This window comes from Nelumbo nucifera, chromosome 1, assembly GCF_055504915.1.
Source record: "Nelumbo nucifera cultivar China Antique chromosome 1, China Antique-T2T, whole genome shotgun sequence".
Lineage (NCBI taxonomy): Eukaryota > Viridiplantae > Streptophyta > Magnoliopsida > Proteales > Nelumbonaceae > Nelumbo > Nelumbo nucifera.
This window is the reverse complement of record NC_142649.1, coordinates 30183231-30202882: the sequence shown is the minus strand read 5'-3', so window position 1 is coordinate 30202882 and position 19652 is coordinate 30183231. Positions and strand designations below refer to the sequence as shown.

At 35.1% G+C, this 19652-nt stretch overlaps 1 protein-coding gene across 2 annotated transcripts; it reads right to left on the bottom strand.

Annotated features, from left to right (window-relative positions):
- Nucleotides 1–3977: 3977 nt before the first annotated feature.
- On the bottom strand, nucleotides 3978–18410 carry LOC104589764 (DNA-directed RNA polymerase). Of its 2 annotated transcripts, XM_010248193.3 has the most exons (6): nucleotides 17910–18403; nucleotides 16721–16872; nucleotides 7393–7502; nucleotides 7178–7263; nucleotides 4510–4614; nucleotides 3978–4256 (listed from the first exon to the last, which is right to left on the bottom strand). In XM_010248193.3, the coding sequence occupies exons 1-6, from the start codon at nucleotides 18017–18019 to the stop codon at nucleotides 4121–4123; spliced, it is 699 nt and encodes a 232-aa protein (XP_010246495.1). In that variant the 5' UTR covers nucleotides 18020–18403; the 3' UTR covers nucleotides 3978–4120. The 2 variants fall into 2 exon arrangements, with proteins under 2 accessions (XP_010246495.1, XP_010246497.1); XM_010248195.3 differs by lacking the exon at nucleotides 4510–4614 and having other exon boundaries at nucleotides 17910–18410.
- Nucleotides 18411–19652: the final 1242 nt, after the last annotated feature.

The window sequence follows — 19652 nt, the reverse complement described above, 5'->3', positions numbered from 1 at the left end:
ACAAAGGGAAAGGGAATGCGTTTGTTAACGTTGAAAATTGCAAACAACTCGCCCCTTTCTCTCTCTCGTACCGGTTAGAGTTTAGGAGGGAGGAAAGATGGAGAAGGTTTGAACTTGAGATTTTTGTTTCTAGTAAACAACTTCGAGGTTCAAATGATGAAGAAAAAGGATAAACCACGGAATGACTTGTTGGTTTTAAGGGCTGTGGTGGTTATTGGTTAGAGTTTAGTTTGATATATATATATATATATATATATATATATAATTAGAGAAATTGTCTAAAATTCACCAAGAGTTTTTAGCAATTCTCTTAAACTCACCACAACTTTTCAAGACATTAAACATGAAAGGATGTTAATATATTACCATTTTAACTTTCATAGCAAAATATAAAATATAAATAAAATAAATTAATGGGTGTTAATATATTACCATTTCAATATTTAGACATGAAAAAAAGAAAAAGTTCAAAAAAAATATTTTCAAATATAAAATATATAAAAACATAGAAATTACAAATAATATAAAAAATTATAGAAATTACAAACAAAATCAAAAATTATTTTCAAATTATTGAAACTATAGAAATTGAAAAACAAAATCAGAAAATAAAAATTGTAGAAAAAACACCAAAAATTATAGAAAAGCACAAAAATTGCAAATAAATAACAAAAAATACAGGAAAATTATAGATTGTAGAAAATAGAGAATTATGAAAAACATTGGAAATTATAACAAAACATTAAAAATGTAAAAAAAAAAAACAAAAAATTGAAAACTGAAAAAGACCATTTTCCTCTAATTCACCATTCAAGGGTAATTTGGTCATGAAAATTGTTATGTATGCTTCCTCTATTAGGAAGCATTAACGGTGCACTAACGGAAGGTGAGTTTTGGAAAATAAAAACTTACTGACATGGTGAGTTTTAGACATTTTGAAAAAGTTGTGGTGAGTTTAAGAGATGTTGAAAACTCATGATGAGTTTTAGACAATTTCCCATATAATTATATTCTTCTATAACATGTTTTTATTTTAGTTTTAATTTTTATGTTAAAGGAATACATAGATTTCAAAAAGTTATCCAAAATAAAAAATTAGACATTTGAGTGCAAAATTGTGACCCATAAAATTATGTGCTAAAAATTTTCAAAAAAAAAATGATTGGTTTTCTAAAATGGGACCAATTCGCCAGTTTTCCTATGAGATTGGCTGGATCAGCGGCTTTGGCCAATTTTTTACCCAATCCGGTTGTGGGGATCTGACCAAACCATCCAGGGTCCGATCACAATTTCTGGTTCGGTCCAGTTTTCTGAACACTGGATATATAGCTTAAGCCTTGAGTCGTTGGCCTGTGAATCACTGTATGGATTTTGCCTCAAGGCATAGGTGATGTGAAGCTTAAACATTTGTCAAAAAGAGATATACATCTCAAAAACCAATGACTGTTAGGGATGTATATGGATTGAACTCAGGATTGGATTCATCATAATCCAAATTTGATTAGTTAAAAGGGGGACCCGAATCTGATCCAAAATCCTACAAATATAAGATATAGTCAATTCATGATTTTCTATGATCAACTACTAAGTAGTTCACCACTAGCTGACTACTCACTACTCACAACCTTAGAAACTTAAAGATATTGGTTCCAAAGGTATAAAAATCATTCTTTAGGCTTCCAAATTTAAGTTCTTTTTGAGTTCAAGTTTGGTTAAGTTGAATTAAGTCAACCAAGTTTGATAAAGTTTAAGCCCATAGAATGCATCTCATACATATGATTTACATTAAGGCCAAGTTTGGGAGTACTTATTTGAAAAGTAAGTGTTTAAAAATAAGTACTTATTTTAATACACTTATGAATGTTTGGTGAAAAGATACTTACTTTAAATAGGGGTAGTATAGGTATTTTTAAAATGACATTGTGGACCAAGATGAGAAAAGAAATAACCACTTAAAAATAAATCCAAAACTCGGGCTTCTCAAATAAATGTCCATTCTCAAATAAATGTCCATTCCCAAATGCAAATAAGTGCTTATTGGTGTGCTCCCAGCCCAAAATAATGCTTATTTGAATAAGCACTTATTCTTAAGCACTCCCAAACTTAGCCCAAGTCCTGAAAGTATGACGCACAATGCAGAGTATTAGAACTTGATGTTCTTTTCCTTTGAGCTCTTTAGTAACAACCATCTTTTTCTTTGGAGAGTCACAAGTAGACTATCAATTGTCCAATGCACTTTATTCAAGCTTTGATCCCTTTTAATAATTTGTCAACTGTTTTAGCTCAATAAAACATAGTCGATGATTTAGACTCTTGGATCTATAGATCTTCTACATTCTCATTAATCTAATATAATTTTTAGATTAATTATTCATTTCAATAATTATTAATGAATAATTTAACTTAAATAAGAAACAACACATTAATAGCTGTATACATGAAGCTATGTTACATGTGTCTTGAACATTTAGTTGATTCATTATCAATAAAGTTGTATGATATCTACATGTTGAGTTAGATTAATTATAACATATTTCTTCATACAAACTATATATTGGTTTATGTGTTTTTTGAATACTCATGCCTATCATGGTTATTTCAACCTTTTATGTATATTAATGTATATGGATTGATTTGTTGATGGAACCAATCTATATCAGGTCCATATTGGTCAATATGAGCCAATACTATAGGCATGCTTTGATTTTTTTAATAAATTTCTCTATCATTCTATATATAACATAGTTTTTAAAACTGACCCGGAGACTGAACCGGTCAGGGCTTCGGTTGCCGAGTCAAATGGTCTGATCGTTCGAACCGAACAGTTGTCCTAGTCTGACAAAAAAATAAAAAAATAAAAAATAAATAAAAACCGATCAAAATCATTCGAACGGTTAACCGCCCGGGTCAGCAGTTTGCTGACCAAAATCAATGTTTTTATGGAAAATCCAGTTTTGGGGATAACCGGAACTGGTCACCTGACCAGTTCCTGGTTTTCCGGTCTGGTCCGGTTTCGAAAACCATGATATATAACTCCTCTCTCTCTCTCTCTCTCTCTCTCTCCCTATATTTAATGCAATTATTCATATTCAAATTTGTCAATTGACTTTCTTTCCCCGTTAGGCTGTTACTATAACCCATAATTTTTTTGGTGAACCTTGATCTGTAGGATATAAGATGACAAATCTATCACTACACCATGTTCCAATTATTTTTTTGAAGTATTTATCAAATGATATTACTTTTCAAAGTAGAATGAATTCTAAGCTAATTTTTGAAAAGTTCATGTTTTTATTAGATGTTTACCAATAATTGTTAAAAAATTGATTATTACAATTTATATATTTATAAATATTAACATAAATTATATTGATCTTCTGAGAATTAAGATACATGCATTCATATTTTAGTTCTCACCACCATTTTTTCTATGTTACATGGGTTTGATCCCCTACCTCCATACACGAGAAGACATGAGTGACCACCTGATCTCTTAGGTGATTGGCAAGTATGTATTTTTTGTGTATGACTTATTTATAGTTATCTAAAATTTATATTTGGTGTGGCTGTATAGCTTTGGAAGGCCATTTACTTTTCGTGTATATAACTTATTTATAATCATCTAAAACTTATATTTGTTGTTGTTGTATAGCTTCGGAAGGCAATGCAGCTTTTGGTGAAATCTCCTACTCCATGGCTTATCAACACCGTTGTTGATTACAGGTGCCTTCTCTCGCCTTAATTCATTCTCAATCTCTCATGTTAAGCGTCAAGCTCATATGGCTGTTGCCGCTGTTCACAAAATTGCTATAACTGCTCTTCCGTGTAATTCTATTGTCACTTGGTCTGTATCTCCTCACTTCGTTTCAGCCACTGTATCTTCGGAATCAGGGAACTGAGATGAATATGAAAGCTTGTTCACTGCCTGTTGTATGTCAGGTAAAATTTCCAATGCAACAATTCGCATTTCCTCACAATTTATTATATGAGACACCAACAATAAATAATTAACTCCAAACAATCTACAAAGAAATTTAGTGGTGAACAAACAGTACGGTCAAAAAGGAAAATATAGGTTACAGGACGGCTCCTTAACATCTGGGTCCTCTATCTGATTGATTTAAGACTGTTCAGCATGTCTCTGCCTCTTTGACTTCTTTGGCCGACCTTCATTTTTCAAAGAAAATCCCACATCATCAAGTAGCTCAGTAGAATGCTCATGCATTTCACTTCTGTCATCCTTTCTTTTCTTTTTCCTGATACTCCAATATATATTACTTTTGTTAGTATAACAGTAGAAACTGGTGAACTTTGTGCTACATTTGTCATAAAACTCTTTTTTTTTTTTTATGGATGGGTTTTCAGTTCAACAGACCAAGCTTTCATTCAAACAAGTATAATCACATACTTAAAGATCCTGAAACACTACACCCCAAGTAAAAAAAAATGAAATAAAAAATTAAAAAACAGACTGAAACTTAATGGAAATAGGAGTACCGAGTTTCCAACCTGTCTACCATTGAACCTTCTTCCATATTTTTATGTAACCATTTGGTGCTTCCGGTGTTAACTGGAATCAGGGATCCAGAAATGTGGAGTATTTCTTCATCAAAGCTACCATGATGGAAAAATAAGAATTATGCCAAATTATTACTAAAAAAGAAATGTCAAAGCATGGATGAAAGGCACCAAAATTAATGCGGCTACAGTGTGATAAAAAACTGTATAAATGACGATGGAACTTTAACATAAAATATTTTTTAAAATAACTTTGTCATCAAAGACAATTACATAAAAAAGACTAAGTACAGTTAGCAACATAAAAAAGACAATTATTAAACTCATTTGTGTAGGTTTGGATGTTTGGTTCCTACTGTTCAATATTTTGAAAATAACATGGATACACTTGTTCTGCGACTCATTGCTGCCAGTTTCAGTTCCATATTTGACTGCTCCAAGTACACACATTAAAAGACATAATGACACTGAATACAAGGAACTTTATTTACCAATACTGGTAAATATCAACATACCAACTAAAAGTCACATTTTTGTTTCTTCAATTATTCACCTCTTTTACTTCTAAATGTATGCCTTGTTTATATAGTGACAATGAAATACTTATCATACAATGACACAAACAATTTGGAATCATGACTAAAGAGTAAAAGACAAAATATAAGATTCCTATGCTCAGTGACTTAAATAGGAAATATTGATAAGAAAAAGAAGTTATTACTGCAACAAATAGGAAGCAGAAAACAAGTTTAACTTCCAATGTTTTCAGATTCCATCTATTGTATCCTTGATGGAACTAATGCACCTTAAGGGAATGTCCATCTCCACGTGTTTACCAGCCAACAAAGAAGCATGCATTTGTAAGACTAGTGATGTGATGAACATGTAGCATGATCAAGGAATATAGATAACTTTTTTTATGGGTAACTTGAAAACTTTATTAATGAATACACTGTTCGGAAGTACCTCATAGTTTAGGCTGACAACTGCCACCCAAGCCTCATTAATACTTTACAATTTACAACTTAAAGTCCCTCAACTGTCTCCAAAATAATTGAGTTCCTTTTGTGCCCTGTCTAGATAAAGCATCAGCCATATAGTCTGTATGATATACCCAGCTATAATCACCATCTCATTACTTTTTTCAACAGTAATACTTTCAAACACGGTATAAGTGATATAATATAATGTATCAACACACATGCCAAAAAGATGCAGCAATAGTAATAATATTATAATAAGTTACCTGCCTTGTGATTCCTTTTGAAAAAAGATACTTTTATTGCACAAGGGAAACAGGAAGGATGCAAGTTAAGGAAATCAGGCTTGTTAGGTGCCTAGTTGCATAAGCAACATCTTGACAACTATGATGTTCAATATCCACTAACCAAGATGTTAATAACTTCTTCCTTCAAAAACCAAAATATAGGCATCATTAGTATAAAAGACATCTAGACTAATTTCCCCAATTTTTTAACAATATGGAAGCCTCTAAAAACGAATCATACTACCTAAAAGCAATGATCAAAACAGGCAGAATCATAAAGGGGCTGTTGGAGCATCTTCAGAAAAATCTCAAGTCTTAACCTTGGAAGTTTGACCTTATGCTACCTGTTGTTTATTTATTTTGATTGGAAACGGATAGGTTTATTAGTATAGAGAAAAAATCATGTCTAATTACAAAGGTATCTAAGTGCCAAGCACCCCATTGACCTCAAGACAAGTGACAGATCCCCCTTTTTCTTTTCCCTGAGTGATTGACCCACTGATGACAATCAAGACCCATGTGATACTAGATCCCAATACAGTTGATTTCTATGCACCCTTTGCCTAGCTAGTGCATCTGTCCCATTGGCAGATCTCCTCACCCATTTAAAAGATCTGCTTATCTCTGCAGCTGGCTGAACTACCTCTCTCATAATATACCTGTATAGCCAAGAGACTTCCTTTTTGTTCTTCATCCAGTTTACAATCACACTAGAACTGATTAATATTTCAGAGCCTTGTCATTCTTAACTTTGCAATACTGCAAGTAGTTCAACACTTGTGGAGTCTCCAACTCCAATTGGCCCTGAGAATAGTACAGTTATGTTACCATGACCATCTCTAAATACTACTATTCTGATTGGCCTGGTTCCCAATACCACCTGTTACAAATGGTAAAATCACATTCCATGAGGAATTTTAGTTGCACCTAGTTTAAAATAGAATAATTCACTTGGCGATGACAGACCCCTCCAAATAACAACCAATAGTGGTGGCTGGAATAAGCTTAATCAAACTGGAAACAAACCATAAGGCCCTCAACTTGCTTGTATGAAACTTGGCTGGAGAGCATTCAGCTAAAAAAAAAAAACTAGAAAGAACTTGTATAGTGTTTCAAAAATGAGAAAACAAAGGGGAGACATTATTGATAATAGAAAACCATGCATAAGAATGAAAAACCACTGAACAACAAATGCATGATATTTAAGTTACTGTAACACAATGTCTTTCTTCTCTTCTATTATTTTTGCTATTTTGCATCAACTATGTCAGTGTCACATCTTGGAGAATTGACATCGATGGCACAAAAAGGAGCCCAGTCCAGTTTATGTGGGTGCATTTATATAGTTCTTTAATAGAATAAATAACATAACGTATGAAAAGAATATATTACCTCTTTACTAAGAACTGTATCATGCTTCCAACCTTGATCACATGCCGCTTGTGAGATGTACTAGCAAATACTTCCTCTCCATGCTTCTAAAACAATAAAAATCATAGAAAGCAACCCAGTAATAAGTTTGTCTCTTGCCAGAACAAAAATAGTAAAGAGAGCATCTATAATAGAGCAGGGAGAAAAAATGATCCACTGAACCAAGAAGTCCTTACTATTCTATATCGAAACTCTTCACGAATATCCTCCTCTGCAATGGAAGCAGATGAGAAACCAAGAACAATGACATGAAGAGATTCTTTTCCAAGCTTAACAACCTTGCCTTCTGAAGTATCCACACAAAAGATAATAATCCAGGTTAAAAGAAAGAACAAGAAAACGGGCATGTTAAAATCTGCATAAAACTTTAAGTTAAAGATGCACACAGAAATGTATCAACAAAATTAAAATTTCAAATTAACTTCCATCTATCCATGTGAATATAAATAATGTATGAGTAAATACAAAAGAGCTTGATTTTTTTTGAAGGTAAAAGAAAAATATTATCCAAGAGAAAAAGAAGATTACAACAAGGATAACCAGTAGTCACATGAGAGAGAACAACAAACCAACACCACCCACTTACACCTCCAACTTTAACCTGAAAGACACCACCATCCCAGTACCAACCACTTGAAAACAAGAAAACCCACACCCCCTCCAGCCCGAACACCAAATAGCGTTTAGCCTTGAACCACTCCTCAAAACTCCAGTCATTCAGCCCTTCCAAGAAACTGAGCATTTGCCTTTCTATTTTCCTTCTGAGATTCCTTTTTTTTCTTCACCTTCCTAATAGCACCAAACAGGAACAAACCCCCTTTTAACCTTGCAATTACTTTTGAAACCAGAACCTTTTGGAGAGGTACTTCTTCTGGATCCTGTTGCGTCTCCTGCCCTTGACATTCTGATTCTTTTTTTTGGACTTTACAGCTCTCATTTATCCTTTCTAATTCCAGAGCCGCATTCTTTTCAAAAGTCTGAGATGCAGCCAACTCACCATTCTCCATTTCAGCTTCCCTTGGTAAACCACTTCATCATCAACCCTATGAAAAATATCTTTCCTTGCCAACTTCAAACCCTCTCTCTCTCTCTCTCTCTCTCTCTCTCAAGATACTTTTCCTCCAGTTCCTCAAATGCCTTCCTTCCAACCTCTTCTACTCCTAGAAAAAATAATCTGAAATTTTTGCTCGCTTTCACCTCCTTATTAATCACTAATTTCAAATACACTCAGCTCTTTATTTTATGTTTCATCCAAAATCACCTTGTCCTCTTGAATTTCTCCTTCAGCGTCAGACTTACATTCTTCTCCATCTTCTTCTAAAGGCTTGATCCTGTATCGCCATTTCCTTCGTACACTTGTAGATTTGAGCCTCCTAACTTTTCTTTTTAGTGTTCACCTCTAACTCCTTCCCAACAGTTTCTCTTTCACCTTCACGATGCTGACTTCAAACAGAGGTTCGAAACAGGGAGACCCTATTTCCCCTTTCCTTTTCACACTAATTGTTGAGGTACTAAGTAGATGGACCACCAAGGCTGATTCAGACCATGGTTTAAAATGTCCCTAATTTCCATAATATTTCCAGGACATATTTCCATTTGCACCGGTAGTGCCACAAAATTTTATCAAAATCAACATATTCCCCAGTGAACACTACCAGCACTATGTGGAGTACAAGAGATAGTTTCCACAACAGGTTTCCATTTCCACTTCCAAAGGTAGCGACATGAAATTTTACTGCAATCGACATATTTCCATTTTGTTGCTGGTTTGGAAATTTCTGGGGGTTTGATGTCTTGGTTTCTCTGTCAGTGGGCTTTGCCTTCTGTTTGTTTGGATTGGAGAATTGGATTGTTTTTGAAAGTTTGTAGGATTTGGGTCTTGTGTTTTTGGGTTTTCTGGGTGATTACTTATCATTTGTGTGCATTTGCCTCTATTTTTTCTCTTTTCTAATAAAATTTTCTTATTTATTTATTTCAAAAAAGAAAACACTGCTAGCACTATGTGGAGTACAAGAGACAGTATTATAACATAAGTTGGTGATAATATTGTAGATATGTGGAGTAACAATGTTACTGCCCGCCTTAACGTACATGGTTACCACTTTGAACTAGCTCAATATTCATTTCAAGCATGAAGTTAAATATTAGTTTTTGTTTGTGTAATAGATTATTTGGTTGATCCATTACAACCATTTACATTTTCTATGGGTTTAAAATTTGCTTTAACTCATTCTACCATGAAGCTTTGAAACGTAAGGTTCGTAGGGCAACTTCAGAACATATTCTTTTGTCTATAACCTTAGCTTCTTAACTTTGTTTAATAATTTGGAACAAGATAATAATTTAAAAAGGTATGCCTATGCTTCTTTTATCATTTCATAGAATATCATTCTATATTTTGTGTATTTTACAATGTTTCCACCATGTATATAACTTCTGCGATATTTCCAATACGATAGGGTGTGGTCAATTTCCACGGTTGGTTCTTTTACTTGTGCTTCTTTCTTCAACTTCTTAATACATCCAAATACCAAGGGGTTCACTTCCCAGTGAAAGAAATTTGGGGCAAGCCTATTCCACCTAAAGTTCAGACTCTTTGTTGAGAGGTCTTCTTTGTTGTAGAAAAGAAGGCCAGATAAAAGCCTTTCCGCTCATGTGTGTTTCCATTGCAAGGATGGTGAAACTATTTCCCATTTTTTTATATCCTGTTCCTTTGTGCTTTGTATTTGGAAGCATCTTTGCTCCCTTTCTGGGTGCAGGTGGTCTCCCCCTCAGGATGTGGTGGGTCTTTTTGAGCCTAGTTTCCCAAGGCAACCAAAGAAAAGAGGACTATTGTGGAAAGCAGTGAGGGCAGTTGTTCTCTGGACCATTTGGGAAGAAAGAAATGGAAGAATTTTCAATGACCAAAGCAAAACCAGGGGGGGATTATTGAGATAATTAAGATCAAGACAGTACACTGGGTGAAAACTATGGTAGCTTTCCAAAATTTCTCCCTAAATGATATCTTGAGAAATTGAAAAGAGGTGGCACTCCTGGCTCAAGTAAAGGAAAGGCAAATTATGATAATGGAAACCCCCAGCTTCTAACTTCATAAATCTCAACTTTGATGGAAGCTTCACTCTCAATGTGGGATTGGCAGGAGTAGGGGAAGTCTTCAGGGATTCAAAGGAAGAGTGTGTCCTTATTGCAGGGATTAAAACTTGCTTAACAACTTGGGTTCCACAATTTAGAAGTGGAAGGGGATTCTCAGGTAGTCATTTCCTAGACAAGATGCAGTACCCAAATCCTTTCGGTTTTCCGATACAAATTTAGGGAGATTGGGAGCTTAATAAGGGAATCAAGTTTTTCTTTCAAATGGGTGAGAACAACAACAAGTGGAATGACAGACACTCTAGCAAAGTAAGGAGCTTTAAGTTAAGACAACATTTATTTTGGGCAAATTTATAAATTCTTGTACTGTTGGGGTGAAATTTACACCCACCTTTTTGTAATCTTTAAGTCTTATTAATAAAACCTCTTTCTACTAATCAAAAAAAAAAAATCCATATGATACTTCCGACATGTCTCTTATATTTGGAGGACCAACATTTCCACTGACACCAACATTTTAAACCTTGATTTGGATAACTTGATTAGGGGTTGGAGGTGGGTAGGAAAAATGCAGCTATAGCCCATCTACACAATGTACAAACAATATAACCATTTTCAATGATGGGAGTGATGAAGGTGTGGTGAGGAACCTTAGTCAATACCTCTCAAAGGGTTTCTAACCTAAAGGTGAATTGGAGAAAGATCTGTGTTTCAAGGATCAACTTGGGAAAAGATGAGATTCAATCATGGGCAGAAATCCTAAGTTGTGAGGTAAAATATTGGCCACTAGAATACCATGGACTTTCATTGGGAGGAAACCCGAGAGCGGAAGGCTTTTGGAAATCTATATTGGAGAGATTTTCCAAAAAGTTGGCACTTTCAAAACGGTGTTATATTTCAATGGGAGAGAAAATAGCCCTAATTAAATCTACATTGGCCAACTTGCCCATTTACTACTTGTCCACATTTTGCATTCTGACTAAAGTGGCTAGGTAGTTTGGGAAGTAACCAAGCCAAGCCAAGCCGAACATTGGCATGTCTTGGCTGGACTTGACTAAAAGGGTACTAGGTTTAAGCTCAAGTTCAAGTTCAATTCGATGTCTATCGTTTGGTTCAAGCTTGATTCCATTAAACATTTAATGAGCTCAAGTTTGGCTCAAAAGCTTGAAAATGAATATATTTTTATATTTTATAAATATATATAGGATGCTTAGTATATTCTTATTATATATAAAATATAAAAATATGCTTTACATACAAAAATTAATAATATATTGTAAAATATATCTTTATGTTCTATATTATATATATATATATATATTAATCGAGCCAAGCTCACAAGCTTCCGATCCAAACTTTTATTAGTCAAGCTCGAGTTTGAACAATTAATCAAGCTTACCCTAAGATTTGAGCTCGATTTGAACTTGATTAGAACCTCATTGAACCAATGTTTTAGAAGCGCGAGGGCCAATTTGCGCCTGAGGCACAAGGGCAAGGCGAGGTGCGTGCCTTTTTAAGAAAGGCACAAAATTACAAAAAAAAAAAGTCAGAAAATTCCAAAAAATTAAAAATATTAAAAAATGCAAAAATATTAAAAAATATTAAACATAATGTTAATAAAAATATAAACTTAAATTTTAAAATAAATGATTTATAAAACCTGTTATCTAAAATTAAAATACATAAACATAACATTTAAAGTGTATTCAAATGAAAATTTAAAAATAAAAGCAAACATATAAAGCATTTCAATCTCTTTTTTTCCTTAATTGCATTGCTTCAAGTGGTTAGTGTGATGTAAAACATATTGTATTTTTTATTCTATGAGTCGCCTTTGTAGCACGCCACTCGAGGCAAGCCCAAACAAGTCTATATTAGGGTCTGAAATTCTTATTTCTCACATAAAAAAAATAATGATTTTACAACTTTCATTGCCTTTTAAGAAGATATTTTATTGCAATTAATGAATGAACAACATAAGCAAGTAGGAGGTTCTCGGGTGCAAAAAAAGCAAGGCGTTAAACTAAAAAAAAAAAGCAAAAAGCGCAAAATTTTAAAAAGGTGCACGCCTGGGCTGAGGTGCAAGGCGCATCAAGCACACGCCTAGGCGCACCAGGCACGCGCCTTTTGAAAGAGGTGCACCTAGGACCTAGGCGAGGCACATATCCCAAAATGCGCCTCACCTGTGCGCCTAGGCATGCCTGAGGCACGCCTTTTAAATCACTGCATTGAACTCAAGCTCGAACTATCCAATTAGAACTCGATCCAATTACACCCCTATGATAATTAGAAAAATACATTAGAGACCATTTATGAGAACTAAGGGATGAAAGGAAAGACCATTTACTGAAGTGGGAACAAGTGTAGATCCAAGTAATAGGATGGGCTAGGTAGTAGGAACATAATGTAGAGAACGCATCTTTGCTAGGTAAGTGGTTGTGGAGATTTCCCCTAGAAAGTGATAGGCTATGGCACAAGGTCATTGAAAGCATTCATGGTGTAATGAAAAATAGTTGCCATGCAAAGGTGGATCATTTTTTCTTTTTCTTCTCCTTGGGAGGCAATACAAAAGGCACTCCTAACTTTTTTCAACTTCACTCGTTTTGATGTAGCCATGTGGGTAGTAGGAATAAAATTTTGTTCTAGGACCTATGAATTGGTAACATGCCCCTCAAATTGCAATTCCCTTTGCCTACTCCCATTCAAACTACAAAATTGAACCTATCTCAAAAGGCACTCCTAACTTTTTTCAACTTCACTCGTTTTGATGTAGCCATGTGGGTAGTAGGAATAAAATTTTGTTCTAGGACCTATGAATTGGTAACATGCCCCTCAAATTGCAATTCCCTTTGCCTACTCCCATTCAAACTACAAAATTGAACCTATCTCAAAATTTGAACTAGTCTGTGCCTCAGAATGAACTAGGACTTTGGTTTCAAGAGGGGCTTGAAGAATAAAGAATGTTAATCCCTCATTCTCTTATTGGCAAGTTGGATGTGGTCTGCATGGATTAAAACTTGAACGATAATAGAAACTGATTTTCCTCCTCTAATGGCTTCTTTTCTTGTACTTATTTTTTAAAACTACTTATCCACTTTGTTTCCTTGGGAATGTAATTCCCGATGAAAGAAATTTGGTGTGAACCTCTCCCTCTTAAAGTTCAAGTTGTGTTGGGAAGTTTTCCTTGGAAGGATTAATACTTGAGACATGCTATAGAAAAGGAGGCTTAATATGTGTCTTTCTCTTCATGTGCATGTAAGGATCATAGTACTGGGTATTGTATTGGATAGTTCAGATATGGATACACTTTGGAAACACATTGATATAGACTAAATATATGGAAACACTTGGATATGCTAGGAAAATGCACACAAAGCACTTCTATATTTTGAAATAATGGACCCCATGACTCTTTTCATTCTAGAAGCCAGGACCTTTGTACCAAAAAAAGGATTATTGCTTTGTTAGGGAAATGGTTGTGGAGATTTCCAGTGGATAGAGACAAGCTATGGACAAAAGTAATCATCAGTATTCATGGGCTTGTGGCGGATGACTAGGACTCTCGGATTTTGGCTAGGGCTACTAGTGCTTCTCCCTAGAAAGCCATCCATGTAATTTTACCATCCTTGTCATTTGTCAGGTATAACCCTTACTCTAGAAATCTTGTCAAATTTTGGGAACATGTTTGGTTGGATAATTCTCCTTTTAAGGAGCAATTCCCCTCTCTTTTTGCCATTTCTAGTTATAGGGATGAGCCTATTTCTTCTTTCCTTGTTCCCTCTAATGTCTGGGTTCAATTGGAACTTGGGATTTAGGAGAGGGCTACGTGAGTAGGAATGAAGTGACATCTTGTTTTTTTTTCTGATAAGTGAACTAAGTGTCTTCTTGTCGATTGTCCAAAAGTTAGAAGGGGTTTTCTTGGATCCCACCAAAAGGGATTGTCAAATATGGACTCTTTCTTTCTTCGGATCCTTCTCCTGTGCCTCCTTTTTCTCATCCTTATTTCAGCCAGTGGATAGCTTAGGAATGTCTTTTCCTATTAAGGAGGTTTGGAGCAATCCTATCCCTCCTCGAGTTAGAGTGTTCTGTTGGGAAGCCTTTCTGTCGAGAATTAACACTCATGATTTACTTCAAAGAAAAAGACCCAATCGGTCCCCTATTTGGTGTTCTCTTTGTAAGGTTGAAAGTGAGTCTTGTTACCACTTATTAATTTCCTGCACTTATATTTCTTCAATTTGGGAATGGTTTCTCTCTTTGTTTGGATGCAGATGGAAGCCCCCCACCAAACATACAAAGCTTGTTTGCCTCTACCTTCATTAGTTAGCCGAAGAAGAGGGGAAGATCATTATGTAGATGCACAAGGGCAGTTGTGTATTGGACAGCTTGGGAAGAAAGGAATTAGAGGATTTTTCTTGATATGGAAAGAAGTAGAGCTGCTCTAATTGGCACCATTACAATTAGGGTGATCCATTGCGTGAAGTCTTTGGATCTCTTTGAGGAAGTCCATGCAAATGATTGTTTTATTAAGCTGAATTTTAATGGTAGTGAAGGAAATCCTGGTCCTTTTGGCATAGGGGGAGTTTTTAGAAATGGGGGAGGAAGAATCATAGCCATTTACTCGGGTCTGATTAGTGTGGGAGACTCTCTAAGAGCTGAAATAATGGCTCTATTGGAAGGCCTACAAGGGCTAAAGAGCTGCACATTCATAAGCTCCTAATTGAGGGAGACTCAAAGTTAGTTATTGAGTGGTTGCAAAAAGAAAAGGAGGCTGGGTGGTGGAACTATATTAATGAGAAAAGGAGTAAGTGGCTATCTCAGGGAATGGAAATTAATGTGCAATGGGTTGAAAGGAATGCTAACTCCTTTGCTGATACTTTAGCGAAACAGGGGGTGAGAAGGGATCATTTGATTTGGGTTGTTTTGTAATCCTGTAATCATGTTTCCTGGATGAGGGAGAGCTATGAAAGTTTATCTCTCCCTCTATCCTCTTTGTAGATCTTTCTATAATGTTAATGAACCAGTTTCTGTTATTCATCAAAAAAAAAAAAAAAAGCCCAGCACCTTTGCAATAATTTTATTCCTACCAGGCTACTAGGTCTAGAATCATTCATGTTTATAGCACCGTTTTTCTTTGGGATTAAGGAAAAGAAAGTGGATTTTAGACTCCTCTCCAAGGCACCATAAATATGACACTCTAAGAATACACCTCCATCAGGTCCTCTTTGAGAAAACCCCAGCATTTCTTATAAAAAGCCATTGTAAATCCATCCAGACCAGGGGCTTCATCTCCCTCTATTTCAATAACGTCTAGCCTCACTTCATCTTCCTCAAAGGACTCTATCCGTACTCTACCATTCTTTACCTTTTCCTTGTAGCTATCCTTTGTTCTCCAGGTTTGATTTGCCTCTACATATTTCCTGCTCATTTAATAAAAATTTTTAGCCTAAATGCCAATGCCAAGGGATCAAATTTAAGAAGATCCATATTGTTGGATGAGTCCCATATTAAAAATGGTAGGATGAGCTATAAATAATTTTAAGATTGCGATTTAAGGAAACTTTAGGAAACAAAATTCACTTCTTACATTACCACTTGAGAAGGTCCAAGTGGCTAACTTGGGGCATAGAAGTAAAACTTGAATGGGTACAATGGGAAGCTAACTGTATGGCTGATGCAAGCGAAACAACTGGTGGAGTGAGAATAAATGTTTTGGGTGCAATTGTAAACTAAAAAGAGAGAGGGAAGGAATTAAGTGATCCTAGCTCCTTAGAGCTCCTGTATATGTGAACCTTCATGTTCTTCTTTTAATAAAATTGCAGTTATCAATCAAAAAACAGCTTTTTTTCTTGCACCATACCCCACCCCCGAGGGGGGAAAAAAAGGAAAATGAACAAGAAAGTAGCTAATTGCCTAATTCAGTCAAAAATTAGCTCTATTACACCATTCAAGTCTATCCAAATTCCAAAGTCATATCTTCTATCAATGCACACACCTTTAGTTCCTAAAGCAATTGTCCTTTTAATGACAATGCACCAAGTCCAACAAGGTTTACCAGAATATGCCCATTACATGGCACCAGTTCATATGCACACAAAATACTGAACTTAAAACAGAGCACATCAGAAACCTTTAATTTGATTATGGTACTTGACTGCTTTGTCCCCTTTAAATTAAAAAAAAAAAAAAGATAAATTCAATTAATTGGAATTTCTAAGTTAATCACTGTGTTCATAAGTTACCAGCCTCCTGTCAAAGTAGGCACATGCTGTTGCATTAGCTATATAAGCAAATCAGAAGTAATCTAAATTGGCATAAAATATACAGCTTATTGGACACCATGAACCAATATTAAGTTTTGAAAATAAAAGCAACTGAATGACACTCATAGTACTCAGAAGTTCAACTTGGAACTACCTAAAAGCATGTCTGGCTTTGGAGAAAAGAGTAACATCTTTGCTTTTAGTTTTACTCCAAAACATGGGTAAATTCCAGGAAGAACCTTGGCATTTTTATTCTGAATTGTTACATCATAGGCTAGAACAACACCATCAAAGATTTCATTGTACCTGCAAAAAGGCAATGAATTCAAGTCAGTCAACTTGCCCAGAAAAGCACCAATATTAGTTTTTCCAGCCATAAGAAACAAGACCAGAAAATGTAACCTAATAACTAATCTGGAGCTGCCACTTCTTAACAAATTGAACAACTATAGATTAAAAACCTATGTGGATTCAAGGTTTCAAATTCTGCTAGAAGACCAGCCTAGATTTTGATGGTTTTGCCAGAATTTCAGCAAAATTTCAAGATTCCTGTTGGAACAAAAAAATATTACCTTTAGTTTTTCTACTATTTTTCCTATTTTTTTCTATGTCCCTTTCTGGATTGAATCCTTCCTCGTTCTCTCTATTTCCTAATTATATTCATGCTATTTTTCTCTCCACTGTATTTGGTGATTTATAACAAAATAAGAGATTGAATTGATTATTTTCCATTTTCTTTTTCAATAAAAATAAGCCCCCATAATTCAACAAGGCAATATGGTATCAACATCAATATCCCTTTCAGTTCAGTTGTTTATCTTTCAAAACTGCAAAACCAATTCTTATGCAAATTCTGTCTTCAGCATATGAAACCTCAAAAGTAAGACGGTGTTTTCAGTTTTTCAAAGCAAACTCACCATTTAATTATATCCTTACCAAGTAAATGGTAATTCAGTAACAAGTGTATATTGTATAATTTTCATTAGTTCATTTGCTGATCGTCCTACAAGTTTGTAAGTTTTACATTTCAAAATTTAGTGAATGGCATGAGTACATGGTGTCGGATAAAATGTTTGCCAAGAGAATGTCAGAGTGTTCATATCCAACCAGATCTTAAATAAAAATAATGTGACAGAATATCAGACACTATTCATCTTGATATTATTAAGTAGAGGACTTTGAACCAAGCAAGGTCCCAACACAGCAAACCAAGCAATCAGAAAGTTAAAGAAATCGACAAAACCAAACAGGTAAGGTGAACATAACTACAGCAACATGGTCGTTGACCAAACTCATTTCGTGAGCTCAGAGAGAGAGAGAGAGAGAGAGAGAGAGAGACATACTTAAATAGCAAAGTACTGAGCTCCCGAAGGATCGATTGAGAAACCTTGCCCGCCTTCGATGGGTGTATGTAAACAACCAAATTCGCATCAGAAACCTTCAATCCCTCCATTAGAGCTCCTGGTAACGTCGAGACCTCGAAAGAGGATTACGGTTTCTCTTGTCAACAAAAGAACCCCTCTAGGAAATCTCGCTGCAATGCCGTTGGAAGCTTGAAACCGGCCGGCCCTGCTCAAGCCTAAAGCTTTTTAAGTTTTGTTTTCTATTTTTTTTTTTTTTTTCAGTTTCGTTCTTCAGGCTTCATAGGAATATTCGACTTCAAGATTCAAGCTTCCCTTCAGCTTCCATTTCGATTTTCAACATCAAGTTCCAGAGTTCAAACTTCAGACCTTCACGTTTGGACCATGAAGAAAGCTTTCAAGCTCTCGTACCTGTCCTCCAAGCTTCAAATCTTCACCTTCATCGAACCAAAACGAGAGTTTAGGGTAGATCATTGAAAGGGCAAGTAAAATACCTAAACGACCCCTAAGTTAAGAAAACTAACCTCTCTTGGCTATACTACCGGGGTAGTGTCCCTTTAAAGTATCCTAAATTTTCTCTATCGACAAGATCTTCCCTGCCGTAATAATGCTGATACAATTTGCTTCCAAGTGATACAAATACATGCCTTATACAATCTTTTAAAATCTCAAAACTACCCTTTTATAATTAATTTTGCCCTTTATTATTTATTAAATTTTTAAAATAAAACCCAAACGGCTCTACTTGTATAATGTCTGATGCATATTTCCACCGTAATTATTCACCACCATTAAATAAAGAAATTTTAAAGTTCTTGTATCATTCTAGGGTTTCCCAACATTTTTAGTAGGGTTGTTCACGGGTCGGTTTGGGTCGGTTTATTGGCATTTTTCCAACCGACCCAACCTGGTCGGTTTACCTAGAAATGAAACTGAAACCGACCCAGTACTAAGTAAAATTGACATGTTCGGTTTGAATCGGTTTTGGTCAGTTTGGGTCGGTTTTGTGAATGATTCTCTCAGTGTAAACGATAAAGGAATCAAGTCTAAGAAAGCAAAGGCTGGATTCCTAGAAATTAAAAATGATTTGATGGATTAAAATTGATATTTTATATATCTGAAATTTTATATATAATATGTATATTTCTGAAATAAAGCTAATATATATATATAGTAAAAATGAAATATATCAAATATATATAATATATCTAAGTCGGTTCGGTTTCGGTTTTCACACATGAAAACCAAAACCGAACCGAATGATGAGAATAAAATCTATCACATTTTATCCCCTAATATTCTATCTTTTATACCGAATTAATACTTAATTAGACTCATATTTCTTGTATTTCGGTGCAGGGCAAGGAAAGAAGTCGCAAGAGAGAAAACAAGGCCAATTGGATGAGTTTTCACAGTTTCGGCAGGGATCAGTAATCTGGGCCTAACTTTCATATCTGACCTCCGATTGGGCTGATTCAAGATCTACTGGAAAGATAAGAGAGAAAGATACAACTTTCTTGTTTTGGGCTTTCGCAGATTCGGCCTACATCAAAGTCAAATCCGGGCCCGAATACGAAGCAATTTCGTAGTGAGGCCCAGTTCTTAGCTAAAGCCCATTTCGCAAAAAAAACATTGTGGCAGCCCAAAGTACTAAAGCAGCCCATTCGAATTCAAGAATTCGAGAGTCCTCTTAGATTTAAATTTCTAAATGTAATTCTAGAAAGA

What these genes read in the sequence shown, in the direction of transcription:
- LOC104589764 (XM_010248193.3), bottom strand. Translation starts at nt 18,019, where the DNA reads ATGGAGGGATTGAAGGTTTCTGATGCGAATTTGGTTGTTTACATACAC. An exon ending in AAAGCCAGACATGCTTTTAG is followed by an intron (nt 7,503 to 16,720) that starts GTAGTTCCAAGT and finishes TGGATACTTCAG; the next exon opens with AAGGCAAGGTTGTTAAGCTT. An exon ending in AAGAGTTTCGATATAGAATA is followed by an intron (nt 7,264 to 7,392) that starts GTAAGGACTTCT and finishes TTATTGTTTTAG; the next exon opens with AAGCATGGAGAGGAAGTATT.